At 39.8% G+C, this 19,738-nt stretch overlaps 2 protein-coding genes across 4 annotated transcripts in view; one reads left to right on the forward strand and one right to left on the reverse strand.

Moving 5' to 3' along the window:
* TRMT6 (tRNA methyltransferase 6 non-catalytic subunit) overlaps positions 1-213 on the reverse strand; it is a 15,675-nt gene extending 15,462 nt beyond the window's left edge. For 2 of the 3 annotated variants that reach the window (XM_085308978.1, XM_085308979.1), the window contains exon 1: positions 25-213. In XM_085308978.1, the coding sequence (XP_085165104.1) occupies positions 25-125 (101 nt within the window). In that variant the 5' untranslated portion in view covers positions 126-213. The remainder of the gene's footprint in view (positions 1-24) is intronic. The other variant, XM_085308977.1, reaches the window with a different exon arrangement.
* Positions 214-390: 177 nt separating this feature from the next.
* On the forward strand, positions 391-18,771 carry MCM8 (minichromosome maintenance 8 homologous recombination repair factor). The gene is made up of 18 exons (XM_085308980.1): positions 391-731; positions 954-1,028; positions 1,628-1,710; positions 1,861-2,010; positions 2,797-2,900; positions 5,047-5,245; positions 6,027-6,112; positions 7,629-7,780; positions 8,882-9,080; positions 9,903-9,933; positions 10,250-10,390; positions 12,119-12,260; positions 12,992-13,187; positions 13,458-13,671; positions 14,692-14,901; positions 15,378-15,454; positions 16,105-16,294; positions 17,665-18,771. The coding sequence occupies exons 1-18, from the start codon at positions 605-607 to the stop codon at positions 17,755-17,757; spliced, it is 2,469 nt and encodes an 822-aa protein (XP_085165106.1). The 5' UTR covers positions 391-604; the 3' UTR covers positions 17,758-18,771.
* The last annotated feature ends 967 nt before the right edge of the window (positions 18,772-19,738 follow it).

Raw genomic sequence — 19,738 nt, forward strand, 5'->3', positions numbered from 1 at the left:
AGCGCGTCGGGCGCGGCCCCTCACCTCCGCCGCAGCACGGGCACCGCCTTGAAGACGTCGTCCCGCTTGAGCACGGCGCAGTCGCCCTCGCAGATGCGCAGCTCCGGCCTCGCGCTGCCCTCCATGGCCGCCGCCGCCCTCCTCGTGCTGCTTCCGCCCCGGCGCCCGCCACTGCGCAGGCGCCGCCGGCCCTTCGCCGGCGCCGCTGAGAGCCGGCGGCGCCTGCGCGGCGTAGCAGAGCGGGCGGAAGCGGAGGGCGAGTAGGCGGGGCGAGGCTCACGTGAGACGGTGGAATCGGCCAATGGGCGCCGGCCATCCTCGCTCCTTGCGTCACGGCGACTCGGTGGGGCGGGGCGTCGCCACTGCTCGCTCCCTCGGGATTGGCGGCAGCACCGGAAGCGACGTGTGCGGGCGCCAAAATAGAACGGGAGTGAGGGAAGRAGCGCCGCTGCCTCCTTGGGGCGGGGGGTGCGGCTTTACGGTGCCGCAGGGGGGACAAAAGTCCTCACGAGCGTGGCCGCTGCGAGGGGCGCCCGCTGCCGCCATTTGGTGTTTYCGCTTCCCGCTCCCTGCGGCCTGGTCGGGGCCGCCCTGGCGGCGCGGGATGAGCAAGGAGCCCAGAGGCCGGGGATGCAGCCGGGGAGGAGGCTTCCAGCGGTGGCGAGGCGGCTGGCGGGGCGGCTGGCAAGGAAGAGGACGAAGTGTGGAGTGGAAGAGCAAGGTCGAGCCCGGTGAGCCGGCGCCTGTGCATCGCCCCTTCTTCTCTGACGGTGTAGCGCTTTCAACGCAGCTTCTTTTGACCGACCTTTGCGTTGAACTATTGCTGTTTGCCTCTGAATGGTCTGAAGAGTGATAGAGAATAAAGTAAAAAATAAATAAAMGTTTCAGTGTCTCTTAAAAAAATAAGATTTCAGTGTCTGCCTTGGTTTAATTCTAGCTTTAATGTTTTCTAGCAAAACCTCGGTTAATTCAGTCAACGTTGGATCAGTTCATTCCATATAAAGGCTGGAAACTTTATTTCTCTGAAGGTATGTTTAGACTCCAGTTATATATAGTAAATATCTTTTTCTGTTTTCTTTGGAGTTGGTCACAAGTAGTGGGGATAAATGAAAAGGGAAGCAGCTGAAGCTCATTCCTGCTATATAAAAGCAAGGATTTAGTAGCGATCTTATGTCACACTGTAATCTCTGTGGACCCCAGACCTTGGAAAAAAAAATCTTGGATAATGTGAAATACAATCTTTCTTAAACCTGGCCCATCAGCCATGTAAAACCTGTGATCTACCAAGACTACCTCTGTTGAACATCTCTCTTTTTTTTTTTTTTTTTTGTCATAGCCTCCGTGTGTCATGACAACCATGTGGATGTTAAATTGCACCTAAAGATCAAAGGATGCTGTTATAGTATTAGCAGCTGTTACAGTATTTGGTCTTGTTTGGTTTAAGTGCTTGTCCTCTGACACCTCAGACAGGGTACATTCTTAGAATGTTACTGTGATACTGTAGAGATCTATTGTCATCCTCAGTTTTGAAACACAGAAAATAATGGGAGAGAAGTTGCCRTTTTTTGTATTCTGAAATGAAAATGATTATTTCTGTCAATTACTCATGTAGTATATTTCTGATTAGCTTATGCTGACAAGTCTCCTTTTGTGCTGAAGACTCAAGCCTTTGAAAAGTTTTTCATGCAACGCATTGAGCTGTACAATAAGGTAAAAAAAAATCTGTATTGTTGATGAAATAGAACTAGAAAATCTTTCAGATTTTCAGTATCTATTATAGCACGTGCAAATCATTTCATAAGCATTAGATATTTGTGTTTATAGCTTTAAGTGTGTTKTATAACTTTAAATGTTTCACAGGATGAAATAGAGAGAAAAGGAAGTATTCTTGTGGATTATAAAGAACTCTTACAAGACAGAGAATTGATTAAATCAATACCAAATATATCTACTGAATTAAGGGATATGCCTCAGAAAATACTGCAGTGCATGGGTTTGGCAATTCACCAGGTAAATATGAAGTTCTAATGCATGCAAGCTTWTGCCCCTCCACCTGCCATGAAAAGGAATCAGTGGGACTTAAAGGCAATTATACTCTTAAACTTAGTATTTGTGTTTTTTCTAACTTTAAAAAACCCTACTGTTTATTCAAAAATCAGTAACTCCTCTACACCATTTCTGCCTGGCCTTCAGAATCATGTTTTGTAAAATTTTGCTCTTAGTGCATTTTGCTTGTTCATCTTCCAACTAGTTAACTAAAACTAAATATAGCTCTAACACTTATGTAATAAGGATTTCTAATTCATTTTTGATTAATGAACCATGAGTTATCTGTGCTATTTGTCCCGTCTCATGTAGCAGAACCCTGGTTGGTGGGTGAGTGGGGAACAATTCAAGAATTTCTGTCTCTGTCCCATGTCTCTTAAAAAGTAGCACTTCCCTGCTTTTCAACAGGCGGGTCCTCAGGTCTTTATGCTTGACTAAATGAAACTGGACACATTGATCAGAGACTACTTTATGTGGTTTTTCTTGTTGTTTTGTTTTTCGTTTTTTTTTTTTTTTTAAGTATAAGAAACAAGAACAACAGCAAGAGGGTTTTTTCATCTCTCTTTAAAACAAAGACTAAAACCACTCAGAGCAGAAAAATACTCTTCAGCTGTGGTCACCAGACAGCAGAATGCTTTTGAGACTTGAGCAGCAGATCTAATAGTAGTGGATGGTAATCAAACTTAATAGCAAATTGAATCAATATTGGATGGCTTACTACATTTGTGTCTGCCTTTCTMTTCTGTCTAGGTGTTAACAAAGGACCTTGAAAGGCATGCTGCTGAGTTACAGGTGGAAGAAGGATTAACGCTTGATGGAGAACCTATAATAAATGTGCCACACATTAATGCCAGGTGATGGGTGTTGTATATTTATTTGTGCTGTTTGCAGGAAGATCTACTTGCTTCTTGTGTAATTGTGGTCAGTATCCATGCATGGAGCTGAAAACTATCTGGCTATTTAGTTACTTATTTATGAGACTTTTGTGAAGCTATTTCTAGAATAAAAGTCTGTATTTTGCTTTTTTTCTTCACAATGACAAAAGCTGGACTGTCATTGACAGAAAAAGCAAAATGAAACCTGCTTATAAGCTGAAGAAACAGCTTGTAACTAGAAAATGTAAGCAGAAAAGTAACTTTTAAGTTGAAAAACTGAAATACCTATTGATTAAAATCAGAGAAATGTGTTTAGATTTCAGGTTTCTAATGGAGAAGTCAGRAAAGGTCATGATCTAGCATTTTATTAGCAGAGGTTTGTCTTCATAAGAAGTTGATTTGGAGTGTGTGGAACCTAAATGAGAATTGGTAATAGTTATCATTCCCTGTGTGGGTGTTCTGATGGTGGTGTGGGGATGCATTATTTCATATTAGCTTAAATCTGTTAAAGGGTTGCCTGTAGAACTTCTCAAGAATATTACATCTTATAATTAAAAATTAATTTGAAGTGAGGTAGGTGAAATTAAGGTTACACTAATTCTGCATAAATATGATCTTACAAGAATCATAATAATTACTATTACCGCTTTAAAATTGTGACCTCCTTAGAGATCTTAACTAAGCAAGCCCTTGGTAATAGTTTGTTTTGTATCTGGGGAATGGAGAAGTAATGGAGCCTCAGACCTGAGGAAATAAGGGACTGACAGTATGAGCTCTACTTTAGTTTTTTTCTGTTGATGTGGCAGGATATGGCATGACATGAGAGCAAGCATTTTTTTGGCACAGCAGGTGGATTTAGTTTTTGGATTCAACTGACTATGGTGTATTTTAACCTTTGCATTGTTACAAAACTGCACCCTTTTAATTAGCCAGTGGAATGTGTTCAGGAAAAACTGTCCAGGAAAGAATTTGAGAACTTGTATACACTTATAGGACATCTGTAGACCATTATTCTGTAAAGCGTATTGGGAAAATCAATAAAATGCCATGCTCATAAAATGGATGTTAGCTTTGTTTTTATAGGGAATGCAGTGAGGTTTGCTTTGTCTTGTGTGATCAAAGGAGCAGATTATTATAACCGAAAACTAAGAGAATATCATCGAAAGCAACTGTKTTTTTTAGGTAGTGATTGAGTGATTGATCTCAAGCTGTAGATTGTATGAGCTTGCATAATTTACTGTTTTTCAGAGACCTCTGTAGTTTGAAATCATTTGGTTCTCCAAAGCATCCACAGGGCTTGTTTGTTATTCAGAATGATTTGGATATTCTTTGGCCTCATTAACAAGGTGCTCTCTTTGTCAGATGACAGCAACATTGTTACGTCTCTGATCCATGAAAATGGAGTGCAAGTAAAATAAATCTTTGATCCTTTTATGTTGCAAATCTGAAACYTGGTTTTAATCTGGATTTATTCAAAGAGAGAGTTATATGTTACAATAGGTTAATTATCAATGTGTACAAGTACCTGAAGGGAGGGTGTCAAGGCGACAGGGACAAATTCTTTTCAGTTGTCCCATGTGACAGGACAAGAGGCAATGGGCAGAAATTGAAGCASAGGCAGTTCCGCCTGACCGTGAGGGGGATTTCTTCCCTGGGAGAGCGACAGAGCACTGGCACAGGTTGCCCAGAGAGGTTGTGGAGTCTCCTTCTCTGGAGATCTTCAAGGCCCGCCTGGACGCAACCCTGTCTACTGTGCTWYAGGTGACCCTGCCTGAGCAGGGGAGGTTGGACTAGATGATCTCCAGAGGTCCCTTCCAACCTTACTGATTCTATGATTCTATGAATTTCTACTGTATCATTAGTCTGAAATGTTTATAGGAGGAAGGAGTTTGTGCTGACGCACTGTATGCATAAACTTTACAGCTACTAGATGTAACTCCTAGATTTTATTAAACGTTAGGCTGCTTTCAAGAACAGGAATCGAAGACTGTGCCGTGGGTCCATAGCTAAAGTCATTGTCTAATCTTTGCTCTGGATCAGTGCTGATGGTTGGAATGTAGACATCTGTCTTGTTCACTCAAGGGTTAAAAGCTTTCAAAATGATAATGCTGTAATTTTTTTGTAGGGTGTACAACTATGATCCACTAACTCAGCTGAAAAATGTTCGGGCCAACTGCTATGGGAAATACATTGCCTTGCGTGGYACTGTTGTGCGTGTCAGTAATATTAAACCTCTCTGCACTAAGCTAGCCTTTGTATGTGCCACGTGTGGAGATGTTCAGGGCGTTCCTCTGCCGGATGGAAAATACACTCTTCCAGCTAAAGTAAGTTTAAATGATCTAATTTGATACTTTTCCCTTTTGCACTTTTGTCATGTTTGGTAAAAACAATGCTAGTGATATTTAGGTTAAAGAACAAAAACAAACCCYCACACAACAGTAGTTCAGCTATTTAAAGCAAAACGTACTGTGCAACTTGGTGTAATTGCATAACCTTATTATTGGAGAAAGGGAGAAAGAAAGTGTAAAAATGTACACAAATCCAGAAAAATCTCTTCTCAGTTCTGTTTCACCAGTTATGTCTGAAAAGCCCTTTCTACCTCATTGTGGTGATTTTCAATGGTTAGATTTACTTTTCGTGGTTTTGCTTAGAACTTCCTATTTTAATTTCACTGTTTATCTACACAAAAAGTTACTAGACATAAGACAGTGTGCAATCATTTTATGTAACCTGATAYGTCCAAGTGAAAAACCATCTCCTCTGGAACATCTTCAAGTTTATGTTTGGTTTTTGGGTTTTTTATGTTGTGTATGTGTGTTTGTTTTGTTTTTCCTGCTCACTAAGGAGATACTATGTTACAGCTCTGTTTGCTTTAACAGCTAGGAATCAATGTTTAGGTATCTGAGCTTGATGGTTCTTTATTAATTATGCGTGTCCTAATGTGTATCCTAGTTTAATTTTTTTTTTCCTCTCTGATACAGTTTTAATGAATTTCATTTTTTTTTTATATATATAATGAGACAAATTAAAAAGGTAAAACAACATATATATATATCAAAAAGACTGGTTAAAGTTGAGAATGAATTAGAATGAATGTTGTTACAGTGCCTTGTTCCTGAGTGCCGTGGCCGGTCATTTGCAGCAGACAGAAGCTCTCCTTTAACCACTACAGTGGACTGGCAGTCTATTAAGTAAGCACTTTAATGCATCTCTTTACTTCTGCACAAAAATATAATTCAGTAGGGCAGCCAAAAGTAAAAGGATTGTTATTTGCATGTTGTATAAGTTTAAGGACTTTACTCTCTTGCAGCAAGTACTACTAGAGAAAATTGCTACAAAGTGGTTGTTTTCTCAGAGAACTTGTGTTYTTAAGTATTACTCCTACTTAGTACAATAGCTTCTTTGTCTTACAYTGACTGGTGTTGTTGAGAAATGTTCAGATCAGGCTCTATGCAGCTTTTCTTAATTGTTTTTAGTTGTATCTATTATTCAGTAATTCRTTTTAATGAACTGTAAGTCAGCTAGGAAAGCCCTAATACGTTATGTTTGTCAGCTGCAACAGCTGACTTAACTGAAWWTYWWWWYAWWTRWWWWRAWATTCAGTTTGAAGTGATATTGGTTGTGTCCCCCAATCCCTGAGTAGSATTGCTCCGTATGTGGATGTAGGGATGCTCAGTAGGTGGAAATAATGTTGGGACTGCCATTCATCTGCATTCTGTGTCTAATCAAAAAGTGTGGCTAAAACATGAATTCTTTACTCTGGGAAAATGTGCTGCTGTTTCCCCAGGAATTAACAATGTTAAAGTACAGGAAGTTGGACAGCGGAGCTGTTTTCTTATTGTTTCCTCACTTCTGCTGTGATCATCCTAATGTCGCCGGATAGTATTATGTTCCATATATGTTCCATTATTTCTTGTCTGTCTTAGTTTACTGGAAGTGGAAAAAGATGAACTCTATTTCCACTTCTTGCACTCAGATTCTCTAAGTGCATGTGCTCTGTATTAAAAATCTTACGCTGTGCACTTTATTTGATGAATCTTATTTAAAATGATAGCACTGAAAAATTCTTGACAGCAGCTGTAGAGGGTGCTGTTTAATGCAACTTCCTCAGAGAAGACTTACTCTGAGCGTAAAGAGAAACTATTGGAGTTTTAAGTGCAGACTCAAAATTGGAACTTTGAAAGAATGTGTTAGTTGATGGCTTTTTACAACTATGCAAAATTGCTGTTCTTGCTGGGGTATGAGGGAGTTATTGGGTTTTTCAGGATTTGTTCCATCCAAATTACCAGTTGCTTTCATCAGAGCCATCATATTTGACCATTAAGCTAAGCTTCCTGTACAAAATAATATTATTTCACACTCTGTATTTATTCCTATATGAATTCCTCTATTTATTCCTGTGTTCATCAGAGCTAGAAAATCTAAACTCCAGCTTYGATTAATCATTTCTGGGGTTTCTTKTTATTCTTTGTTTTGTCTTTCTAGGAYTTATATGTAACTAGTACCTATTGGTTAAAGTTCTAACTGAAGAAGCCTTAGTCCCTCCAAATTTAGTGTCGCTATTTCTAGTGCTTATTAGGGTGTTCCTGCGGTCTCCCTTGTCAGTTTGGAAAGGATTGGTTTGAAGTGCACGTGTACAGATTTCTTACACCGAAACTGAACTGGAAATGCCATGTGTGGAGTGTGGGCTCACCTCATGTTTTGCAGGGTACAGGAGCTCATGTCAGATGATCAGCGAGAAGCAGGTCGAATCCCTCGCACGATAGAATGTGAACTGGTTCAAGATCTTGTGGACAGTTGCGTCCCGGGAGATATGGTCACAATTACAGGGGTAGTTAAGGTGTCAAGCACTGAGGAAGGTAAAATACATCATCCTAAAACATCTTTTACTTTGTGAGGACTTTTTCTATTGCTTATGCAATAATATAAAAACAGCCCTTCCCCTTACTTTGAGCTCTCAAAGTTGTAAACGCATTAAGCATATACTTCTTCAAAGAATACCAAAATTTCATAATGAGTTACTTTGAAAAAGGAAGGAGCAGTGTTGTTCAAGAGGAGTGCTGCCTCTAATGTCCACTGATAGAGGGGGCTTGTTTTATGCAGTCTCTGGTCTATACATAATTATGGTCCTGAATCTGAATTGTTAGTGCTGACATCTAATGTTTTAGTGAATTAGCTGATAGGAAAGTCGTCTTGGACTACTAATGGGAGGGGGGACATACTTATTTCCAGAAGTTTCATTGAGATTAGTTATTTGTTTACAGTTTTTTATGTCCCTTTCAAATAAAAGGAAAACTGTCATGCTGTTGTGAAGGCATGTGATCTTTCTCAGCTTAATGTTATTTGGATAAATCTTACGATGTATTTCTTGATCTTGAAGAAAGAAGGCCTACTCTGAACAGCTGTAGTAGAATATACTGCAGAGACCTGTAACTTTGGTTTGTTATGAGACAGCATTCTCTGTTCAGTAGTCATTCTGTTAAAGATCTAGGAAATGTTAATTGTTAAGGAACATGTTTAATTCTTCTGCTCTGATGGTTCTTTCTGTAAATATTAAGAGTGAAAAATTTTGTATGTAACTCTTATCTGACTACAATAATGTAGTAATTTAGAATTCCTGGAAAATTTATTTTTTGGGGGAAAAAAATCATATTGCCAAATAGTAACTATGAATTAAATAAAGTCCAGTATTTCACAAACACATATACATCCCACCATCCCAAAATGGCAGAATACTTTACTAAGTACCTAAGTACAGTGAACTTAAAGAAGAAATGTAATTAGAAGCTTTTACTTGCATTGCATTAATTTTTGAAAGTGCAGGTGTTCAACTACTTATATATGAACAACCTTTATTTTGCACATACTTAGTATTTCTGAATTACCCTCTGCTACTTGTCAGTAACACCAGTACTTAAGGTATAAAAACATCCCTTTATCCTATGTCATCTTTCTAACAGGAGCTTCTAAAAATAAGAATGACAAATGTGTGTTCCTGTTGTACATTGAGGCAAATTCTGTCAGCAACAGTAAAGGACAAAAAACAAAGAATTTTGATGATGAGACTTTTCAAAGAGCATTCATGGAATTTTCTCTGAAAGACCTTTATGCTGTTCAAGAAATTCAAGCTGAGGAAAATCTGTTCAGGCTTATTGTGAAGTAAGTTGTCAGCCCCTAGAATAACTTCTGCATCAGCATAGCCAGCTTCARTCAAACTTGACAGCTGACCTTAAAGCTATGAAGTGTCTGTCAGGCTTGTGCAGTATATAGCATAGACATTTAGCAAACTGCAGTGGGCAAGGGGCACGGGAGGGGTAGAAAGGACTGCTGCAGGGTATGCAGAGCAGGGGAAACTGAGGATCTTAGGACTTTGGGAGGGGTTTAAGCRTGAAGGGAAGCTAGGAGTATTTCAGTTCGACTATGACCTAGAAAGCTGTAGGTTAAAAAGTGATGTGTTAATTTTGCTTCTCACTGAGCAAATTCAACTCATGTGCATGGTTTTGTTCTCTGCCCTCCCTTTCTACAGCAGGGGAAAGAGATCAGAGAACTAAGCAGAGGGTGTGAAAGACCCTCTGAGTAGACCAAGAAGTAAATTTCTTTTAGCTGGAGTGTCCTTCATGTCCTCTCAATTGGAATCAAAGAATGCCAAATTRTATCACCTTTAAAAGGAGGCTTATGGGGGTTAATGGTAGCTATTGGATAATGATAAGAGTGGGTGCAGCAACCATTGGGAAACTGGTTCTCCTCTGTGTTTGTGCAAACTCAAATGAAAGGCTTTTCTTCATATTGTGTTAAGCATATCTGGTTATTCAGAAATCTGATACTGCTTTTACTTTAAAACTCTTGTTCTTGTGGGAATGAAAATAATTTCACTTGCTGCTTATAAAAGTAGTCTGCAGCAAGTGAGATAGAGGAAGCAGTTATTTAGTAGTAATAAAATATTTATATTCCTGCTGTATTTCTGTGTGCTTTGTTTTTCAGCTCTCTTTGCCCTGCTATCTACGGTCATGAGGTAAGTAATTCTATAGCTCTGCCTACAGGTTCAGTTTTAAATGTTTACTGTAGCAGGTGCGTAATCTAAAGGATTTTTAAGCCTTAGCTATAGAGGTGGTGATGGGCAAAGAGGGGGCTGATGTGTTTTACGGGTGGCTTTCCACAGCGCTGTGCCTGTGCATGAATTGACAAAATGGGTGGCAGCCTCACACTGCTGGAAGTATCTTACAGGATTTAAGTTCTTCCCTCCAGAAGGAAAAGGCTCATTCTAGGGAGTAGTCTGTAATGGTTGCCATTATCAAATACTTAACTCGTTTTGATATGTATCACTACAGATTGTAAAGGCAGGTTTGGCCCTGGCATTATTTGGAGGATGTCAGAAGTTTGTAGATGACAAGAACAGAATCCCAGTGCGAGGAGATCCACATGTTCTGGTTGTTGGAGATCCAGGATTAGGAAAAAGTCAAATGTTGCAAGTATGTGTCAATTCATTACTGCTGTCTGTAATATTTTTCCTCTSGTTCCTTGTTACCTTGCCCTCTTGTAAACACAGCAGGATAGCTGAGCTAATACCAAAGAGTGCTTGAGCCTACTTGGAGCTACCTTTTCATGTAGCTCACCTCAGGTATAGGATGGCACCCAAAGAAGTTCCCTGCTGTCCTCCTCTTCCAGGCAGCCTTGCAGAAGGGAACCAGCCTCTTAAAACACTTACCAAAGCAAGTGCACTTAGTCAAGTCTGCGGGCTTCCAGGTACTTTCTAGGCTTGTTTCTCTGCCCTCTTTAGCTTTTTGTACCAATTCCCTTCCTCACTGAGGAGTTTTGCTCCTTGTTGTCTTCAAGTAGCCGATTCATTGTCAAGTAAGCAAGTACATGCTTGGAGCTACTGTGATACTCAGTACCATGTTGCTTGCCATCTGTGAAGTTTGTTCCCATTCCCYTACCTTATTTCTACGTCACTAAACCAGGTATCAGCCATTTTGGGAACAGGACTTGCTGTTACACTTAAGCCTTAGTCTATGACTATAACAAACGTAGAAAACAATAGAATTTCTTCCTCTTAAACTGAACACTTTCAAAGTTCCATATCTTTCTCCATGGTTACTGTGAAGATAACCATGTGGGATGATGGGGCAGGGGGAAGAGCAAAGGAAGACAGAGTTCACTTAGACTTGCAGTATTGCACACCTCATTTAAAAAAATACTTTTTCATGTTAACGCATTATGTTGGGTTAGGACTTAATTTAACCAATGACATGTATATGCAAGTATCTTGCAAACAATGTTTATATTTTGTTCTCTGAATGAGAAATCACTCACATGCAGTAGATGATCTGCTTTTTCATGTCATTACTAAATAATGGAATGCTATTCAAGAAAAGCTAATAGTCTATCCCTCAGGTAAAACCTAGAGATGATGCTCTTCTGAATCATCACTTTTATACAAAACATCCCAAGGAGAAAACCAAAGCTGTGTAGGAATTTTTTTATTTTAATTCAGTAGTCAGCAGTTTTCACGTATGTTTGGTACTGAATGAATACAGTTTGGGTGTTACCTTTGCAATAAAATAGAGGCACCAGTAGTTATCTCCAGAGATTTATYGGGAAAGACCAGTTGAGATAATTCTGTATTCTAGCCAAATTTAACTGCGATACCACTGTGTTTTGCCAGTTCATGTAAAATTTCTTCAAACTTACCATACTTTGTCTGTCTACTTCATATTTCAAATTGCAAGCCATCTTCTGGATACTGAAGGCACAGAGGAGACTAGGACTGTCATTCATCCCCCTGTTGTGGGGAGAACACACACCTCTAAAAMAGCTTGCACTGGGCATTCAGACAAGGTGATGGACTAAAGAGACCTTGGGGTCTGAAGATACCGATGTCRTGTGTCTGCAGTTTGGTTACAGATAGCGTGTTCCCAAGCATTTCAATAAATTTAATGATGTCAGTGTTGTGACCAAAGTTCCCATAGTTCTGGTAACACAGTAGGCATGGCTGTGTGCAAGTATTATGACTAAAATTATTCCTGCTGTTTGCAGAAATGTGCCTGCTGGGGTTGCAAGGAGTTACAACTTTACTGTCTGGCCACATTAAGTTGAAAATAACAAAAACTTTATTTTTGCTTTGTGTTGTTCCTTTAGAGTAAAGCTTATGAAAATCATTCACCTCAGGAGGAAAAAGAACATATTTCTCTCCCTTTTAGGCAGTGTGTAATGTTGCTCCTCGAGGTGTGTATGTTTGTGGTAACACTTCCACCAGCTCCGGCCTGACTGTTACACTGTCTAGAGATGGTGCTTCTGGAGACTTTGCCTTGGAAGCTGGTGCTTTAGTGCTTGGGGATCAAGGTAACACGTGTAACCTTTGTACAGTGTGCATGTGTTAATGTCCAAATTTTCCTTCATACTGAAATCTGGATTGGGATTCCTCTCCTCCATTTTCGTGTTTTTTTTTTTTCCTACTCATGCAAGTAAATGAGCACATAAAGACTTCAGTTTGTGCTGATGAGTTTTTAAATATAGTGCTTGCATTATTTTGGATTAAAAGTGTAAATCTGAAGTATGATACTGGCTTTCYCATCTGGGAAGTTGAGAGTTTATCTAGTGTCTTCTCTGAAGGTGGCCCTTTCTTCCTTAAAGGCTAAAGGTGGCACTYGCAGTAGATAATATGTTTAAAACAGAAGTTCTGCAATTCACATGCCAGTCTTATTTAATGYTTCAAAAAGCTAGGATTTTCTAATTAAAAATTCTGACTTATTGGCAGCTAYTGGATTGCCATGGCTTTTGAAAAATAGATTGCTTATGAGACGTGTCTTCTATTTTTATTTTTAAATGCATGCTTCATTTTCTCAATGTGTACTCGAGACACTCCTGCAAGCTAGGCCAGCTTGGTAGTGGCTCAGCTGTGGCAGCATGAAATGAAAACAAACCTTGCTGAAGCTGAGGCTGGGTCCARTGTCTCCTGCAGCCACTAGACTCTGGATTGGACTTCAGAGCGAATGCTAGATTGTAGCATGTATTTGTCCCTTGGTCAGTGTGTTTTCTAATGAGCTTTTCTGTCTTGTGTTAACCCTTTCCAGGGATTTGTGGAATAGATGAATTTGATAAGATGGGAAGCCAGCACCAGGCTTTGTTGGAAGCCATGGAACAGCAAAGCATCAGCCTTGCCAAGGCTGGCATTGTTTGCAGCTTGCCTGCTAGGACATCTATCATTGCTGCAGCAAACCCTGTTGGAGGACATTATAACAAAGCCAAAACAGTGTCTGAGAACTTGAAGTGAGCACTTTTTGAAATGCTGCTTATAGTTCACATTCAGGATTAYGTGCTTCTGGCAGTTTTGTAGTTTGTATATAATTGCTTTCTACTTTTCTGGTGCGTAAACACAATCTTATTGTGATTTTTTTTTGTGTGTGTGTGTCTTTTTGAGAGAGGAACTGCTGTTCTGCTTTATTTTCAAAGCACAGGACAACTTTTCTGTCAAACAGTTGTCAGAGTTTTCCACTTTTTTTACAAGCAATGTGTGGTTTTCTTATGCCTTTACTCTAGAATGGGGAGTGCTTTACTGTCAAGATTTGACTTGGTTTTTATTTTGCTGGACACTCCAAATGAAGATCACGATCACTTGCTGTCGGAGCATGTGATGGCAATCCGAGCTGGAAAGCAGGCAGCATGCAGCAGCGCTGTTGTGACTCGTACTAACATGCAGGATCGCTCTGTTCTTGAAGTCATTTCTGATCGACCACTGCTTGAAAGATTGAAGGTAGGGCTTGTCTTGTGACTGCTGCTGTCGTCCTCCCTGTGGTGGTCTCTGTGCTGGGACCTGGTCATCTAGCTATGCCAGATGTCTTCAGTCTCCCATTCTTCTCATGATAATTTGCTCTGAATTTAAAAAGGAACCATTTAAGGCCCCAGCCGCCAATTTCTGCCAGCTACCTGTTGTAGCAACTTCAGCAAGATAGATAATATTACCTAAAGTTGCATCTCAAGCCATCTTAMTCTCTGCCCAGCGGAGAGATTATCAGCTGAGCCTTTTTTTTTTTGCTTTTCTGCTGACATCCTTTCCCCTTCATCTTCCTTCTCGCCTGCCTGCCTTTTATCCTAACTTGAGGAAAGATGGGTGGTGGGAAGTGTGTAAAAGTGCTCTAAAGCAAATCTACTGTATTTTGATTTCTATGAAGAGCTACTGAAGACTGGGTRTAATCAAATAGCTTATATAATGAGATGTGCTGTGAGTGAATCCAAATAAAGTAATGTGTAAACAAATCCTTTGGCCTCTACAGCCAGAACAAGTTTTTGGATTTTGGAAGGTAAAGTGTGTTTTCTATTAAGCTTCAGTGGTCAGTTTGAGGGCTGATAGTATCAAATGCTAGGTCTTGAGGAATAGCTCCTGCTGGGAATTAACCTATGTGCTTTTGTAAAGGGGAGAACAGCAACAGCAGCAATGACTTATTCTTCTGTGGGTATGTATCTGATAAAAATTGGAAGAGGCTTTTGAGAAAATCTTTGATACAGTTCAGTCATGTTTGGCATTTCTCATCATTGCAAATGAGAAGCTTCTGCTGTTTTTTCTGAAATGGCCAAATGTGTTTAATTACAAGTCTAAACATGGTATATGGAGTTTTTGAATGCAAGATTCACATACGAARCCCTATGGCTGTTATAGAAAAGGCTCACACACACATGAAGTTTCCACCAGATAGAGCACAGAAGAAATTCTCATGTTAAATTTTGTATAGAGTTCTGACAGATCTGAAATCTAAGATCTTTGTAATGGGCTTAGATCCCACCAGGAGAAAGCTTCGATGCCATTCCACACCAGCTGCTGAGGAAGTATGTGGGATACGCTCGGCAGTAYGTTCACCCAGCTTTATCTCCAGAAGCTGCTGAGGTCCTCCAGGGGTTCTACCTCGAGCTCCGGAAACAGAAGCAAGGAGCAGACAGCACACCGATCACCACGAGGCAGCTAGAGTCACTGATTCGACTTACAGAGGTAAATTCAAACCGAAGAGATTATTTCTAAACCATTACTGATGTACCATAATTTTTGACTGCTGCTTGCCTGCTATATTTTTATTTATTTATTCTTTTAAAAGAAAAAAGAGGAAGGTAAGGATCCAAGAGTCTTACAAATACTTAAGAGGCTTTTAGCAACAGTAGCTCTTATGGGGTCTGCCTGTCTTTTGGGCTGAAACTGTTGCCTTTTCCTCTAAGGCTGTGCCTTAATATTCTTTGTGATCTGCTGCTTTACAAGAATACACTGTTAAAGGCAAATAAATTCCAAGCTGCAGCCTACTAACATGAGTAGTAACTAACATGACTAGTAAGAGGATGCCAGGGAAAAACAGAGGAATATTTCTCTAARTCCTGTAGGCTTATTCCCAACTCTGTCCTCTTTAACATTGTGCTTGTTATACATTTGTGCGTGTCAAGTATCATGCGTCCTGAACTTTTTTTTTTCTTGTTAAGGCACGAGCAAGGCTAGAATTAAGGGAGAAATCTACCAAGGAAGATGCTGAGGATGTAGTAGAAATAATGAAATACAGGTAATACAGAGGTTTAAAAATAGATAATTCAACACAATATTACTCATTCAAAGATTTTTTTTTTAATACACGTATGCACACACAGTGAAGAAATCATAGAATCAGTWAGGTTGGAAGGGACCTCTGGAGATCATCTAGTCCAACCTACCTGCTCAGCAGGGTCACCTGGAGCATGTTAGACAGGGTTGCATCCAGGCTGACCTTGAATATATCCAGAGAAGGAGACTCCACAACCTCTCCGGGCAACCTGGTCCAGTGCTAAAGAGAGAAATGACTTGATAAAGCTCAGACCTTTGACACTAATAATCAGATTCATCAGCTTTTTTTTAAAAAAAAAAAAAAAAAAAAATCAGCAGCTCTAGGTTGCATGGAATATGATTGCTTAGTAAATCTTTGCTTATGCGTATCAGTGCAGAAGGCACTGCCATAAGTGTTTTTCTCTTGTGTCATTAATTGCAGTTGTTGTGGTTAAACAATTTAATGTCAAAAGTGGTTTTGACAGATGTTTAGTTCTCTAGATGCCAGCTTTCTTACTGGGGGTGATTTTCCAGTATGGCTTCTGGAAACTTAAAATCTTGAGCAATTTTATGTTTCAGGAAGGGAATTCATGTACTTCTGCTTTTACCTTTTATTGATTTATATATTTTTAGCATGCTAGGAACATATTCAGATGAGTTTGGAAAACTGGACTTTGAACGCTCACAGCATGGATCTGGGATGAGCAATCGGTCACAAGCAAAAAGATTTATTTCTGCCCTTAACAATATTGCAGAAAGAACCTACAACAATCTCTTTGAATTACAACAACTTCGACAGATTGCAAAGGAATTACAAATACGAGTAAGTTGGGAAATCGAATATATCTTCAACAACAAACTGTAAGAGTAGTCAAAACTATTAATTGCAAAATGGAAATTGGAAAAGGCCCATTTATTGTGGCTCTCTGTAGTGAACAGAAATAAGCAGTGTATACTGCTTTTAACCTGAATGCTCTCCCTGAATTGTCTTCACTTGTAATCTTTGTTAATCTTACTAGCTGTTTGAAGGTAGCACCACTTTGCACTAGTAAGGGCTACTTCTGTTTCCGAAGCTTGTCCTCAAGAAGACTCTGCTTTGCTTTACAAAGGACAAGTTTGGTTGCAGTATATTTTACTTTCTTTGGCYCCTAAGGGGACACCCCTAGTCTAATTTCTGTATGTGATTTTTATTTTATTTTATTTTGGTGCATTCTATTTTGGCAGTGCAGTAATGTCTCTGCTTGGTCCTCCCTGGCTCAAATGTATTTTCTGAGTTTTTTATTCTCTCTTCAAGTGTCCTAGTGGTGTCACTTGATAAGAGCATTCTGTCAGACACCAACCCACAAGTGAGTTTTAACCCATAAATGACTTCCATTCTGTACTTCTGTGGAGCTTTAGCAAAATGAATATATTCGTTGCTGATTTTGCTTTTTACTTCATGGTGAAAAGTTCTAGATGCCGAAGAAAAACTTAAAACTGGATATCAGGCATAATGAGTGAAAAGTAGTGACAGTGAATTGCTTTTCATGGAACTTATTGTGGGCAATTATATTGTTCTTTGTTACCTTGTTAACCTACTCTGGCCTTCTGGCACAGGATGSCTTCAGTTGCTAGACTCGAGCAAGTGCTGCCTACAAAAGACTGTTGGGTTTGGTGCAGATCCTGTCTGGCAAAGTCTGATGTTATTGCCAGTTCTCCATGTGACCCATCAGTCATTCCTTCAGTGACTAGTTTCAGTTGAAACTTGCTACATATAGCTAATCCAGTTAATTTTAGCTTTGTGTGTGTGTGTATAAAACTTTTTTGCCCCACTCAAAAGTTCTAGTCATGTAATAAGTACTTTGAAATTGGAACCAATTGAAAACAGTGAGAGCTTCTGAAGTTAGACTTTATTTAGTTATAAACTACTTCTGGAGGTTGTGCAGTTTAAGAATTCTCTTCAGGAAATATGTTCCTCATCTTGTGTTTCAGAACTTGGATATTTCCATATGTTACTCCTTAAACAAAAAAAAATGGTTTGTAAGTAAAGCAAGAAATGATGCAACTGACCCTGTACCAGGTCAGAGGAAATTAGTCTAGTTCACTTTCTGTAGAGCACTTATAGTGCAATTCTTTTAACTTGTCTGTGTTGCTTTACATACGCTGAAATTTTATGGTTCCAATTTGATATTTATTTCTGTCCTTTTTTTTCAGGTATCTGATTTTGAAAGCTTTATTGGATCTCTAAATGATCAGGGTTATCTTTTGAAAAAAGGTTCAAGAGTTTATCAGCTTCAAACACTATGAGAAGAGCTGCTGTGAAAGACTTCTTGACACATGTCATAATACCTGAAATAGCCTGATGGATAAGCTGCAATAAAATGCACTGAATTGCAGCCTACTACAGTACTTGATGCCCTGCCAGCACTGTTGTTTGCTGTGGTGCGAGATTCCCCTTCAGCAACTAGTAAGGCCAGAGGTTTGCTGAAAACTGCTGCRGGACAAACTGAACCATAGTACTACGGCTTGACTCATCCCTGTAGGTTTACTACTTGAAATGAGAATGTGTAGCATGTACTCTATGATGCTTGAGTAGWGGAAAGTGTATGTTACTCAGTTCATTGCAGTGCAGTAAGAGATTTTTTTTCTAAATTTCAAGTGATGTTGGACCTACAGATTTAAAAATAAGAACTCCTTCATGAGAAGACTATGTGAATGGCTTTGTAGCAATGTAGTTAACTTGAAGAATCTAAAGTATAGAAATGTTTCCCAAAAAACTGGGAACCTCCATGTTGAGCCAATACAGTTCTATAGCTGTAATAAGTTGCACATTATTGAAACTATTTTAGTTTCCTGTTTTGCAGCTCTGTATTTATAGCTTGTTTTATATATATAGTTGATTTTATTTAAAATGCTAGTCTGAGGAAAAACTTCCTTATATTACAATATTTAATATGTACAACAAATTTTATGTACCTTTTTCAYTTAAAATGTGAGAAGTCTGATTCATGCAAAAGCATTATATAGTAATGTAACTTATTTATAACCAGAATGCTGGCATGCATGTTAACAAGACTTACAGGATATTTAAGGTGAACATACTGCGCTTTTTTTCTTCTAGTTCTGTAACTGCTGTGGAAGGACGTTCTGCAAGAGTAAAGCGTGTGTGTGTCCTGATTTTTTTTTTTTTAATCTAGCACAGTAAAATGGCAAATGCAAAGTCTTCAGTGTACATATTAAATGTTTTTCAAGAATGTTTTGTTGTAACTTCTGTTTTTTCTCTCATTTCTAAATTGTAATAAAATAACTGAAGCTTCAGTATTTCTGCCTAGTTCACTTGCAGATCTGTTGTAGGGCATGGTTCCTCAGCCATTTGTGTATGAAAATGTGAGATAKACAGCTTTCAAAGAATACGTAAACTATTCAGCAGTGCCTCAGTGTGAGTCTACTTCAGTGCGCTTAAAATTGCAAACTCATTTGAAGAGTATTTCAGGCAAATAGTATGTATTAACTCTGAAGTGACAAGCAGGTTACTTGCTCCTTACAGGTTTTCTATGCTCATTACAATAATGATTAAWGGCTATTTTAATGCTACTTAGTACTCTGTGCCCATCCAGCTGAACGGAGACGCAGTAGCAGAAGGCCTCTGGCTGGTGTGACTAAATGAACTTGTACCATCAGCCTTTAGGCATGTGGGTAACAGAAGAGGAATGCTTCCCTGCAAGTTCTGAGTTACTTCTGCTTCCATACGCGAAGAAACTAAGGAAAAGTATGCATTAAGACCTTTTTTTTTTTTTTTTTAGTAACTTGTGAATTCATATGGAAGAACCTTGTGTGGTGTTGCTTAAGGGGTAGAGGGCAGAACTGAAGTTCTAAAAGCAGGATTATTTTCAGCCTCCTGCTACTCCACAATTCGTTGACGTGTTCCCTCACTCGTGTCAYTAAGGCAGYAGTAAACCACGTCACCTTTCAAAGRCCCGCGGAAGGGGTAGAGTTAAAGAGTGTGGATGTGAGCTCTTTTCCTAGAACCCCGCTTTAGCCTGCCACGTATTAGCTCGCCTGTGTAATCAGACAAGCCTGGGTTCACGGGGTGAAACCTCGGCCCCTGAGGGCGGGCAAAACCCGGCTTTACCCCCGCCGCCGCCTCGGCGCGCACCGCGGCCCGCCGTAAAGCGCGCGGCGGGCAGGGGAGGGGGCTGCCGTAAAGCGCCGCGAAAGGCCGCGCTGCCGCGCACACACGCCCGCCGGCGGCGGCTGGGAGCCTGCCGGCAGCCCCCGCGGGGCGGCG

This window comes from Rhea americana, unplaced genomic scaffold (assembly GCF_003343005.1).
Source record: "Rhea americana isolate MKP2758 unplaced genomic scaffold, rheAme1 scaffold_289, whole genome shotgun sequence".
Taxonomy (NCBI): Eukaryota; Metazoa; Chordata; class Aves; order Rheiformes; family Rheidae; genus Rhea; species Rhea americana.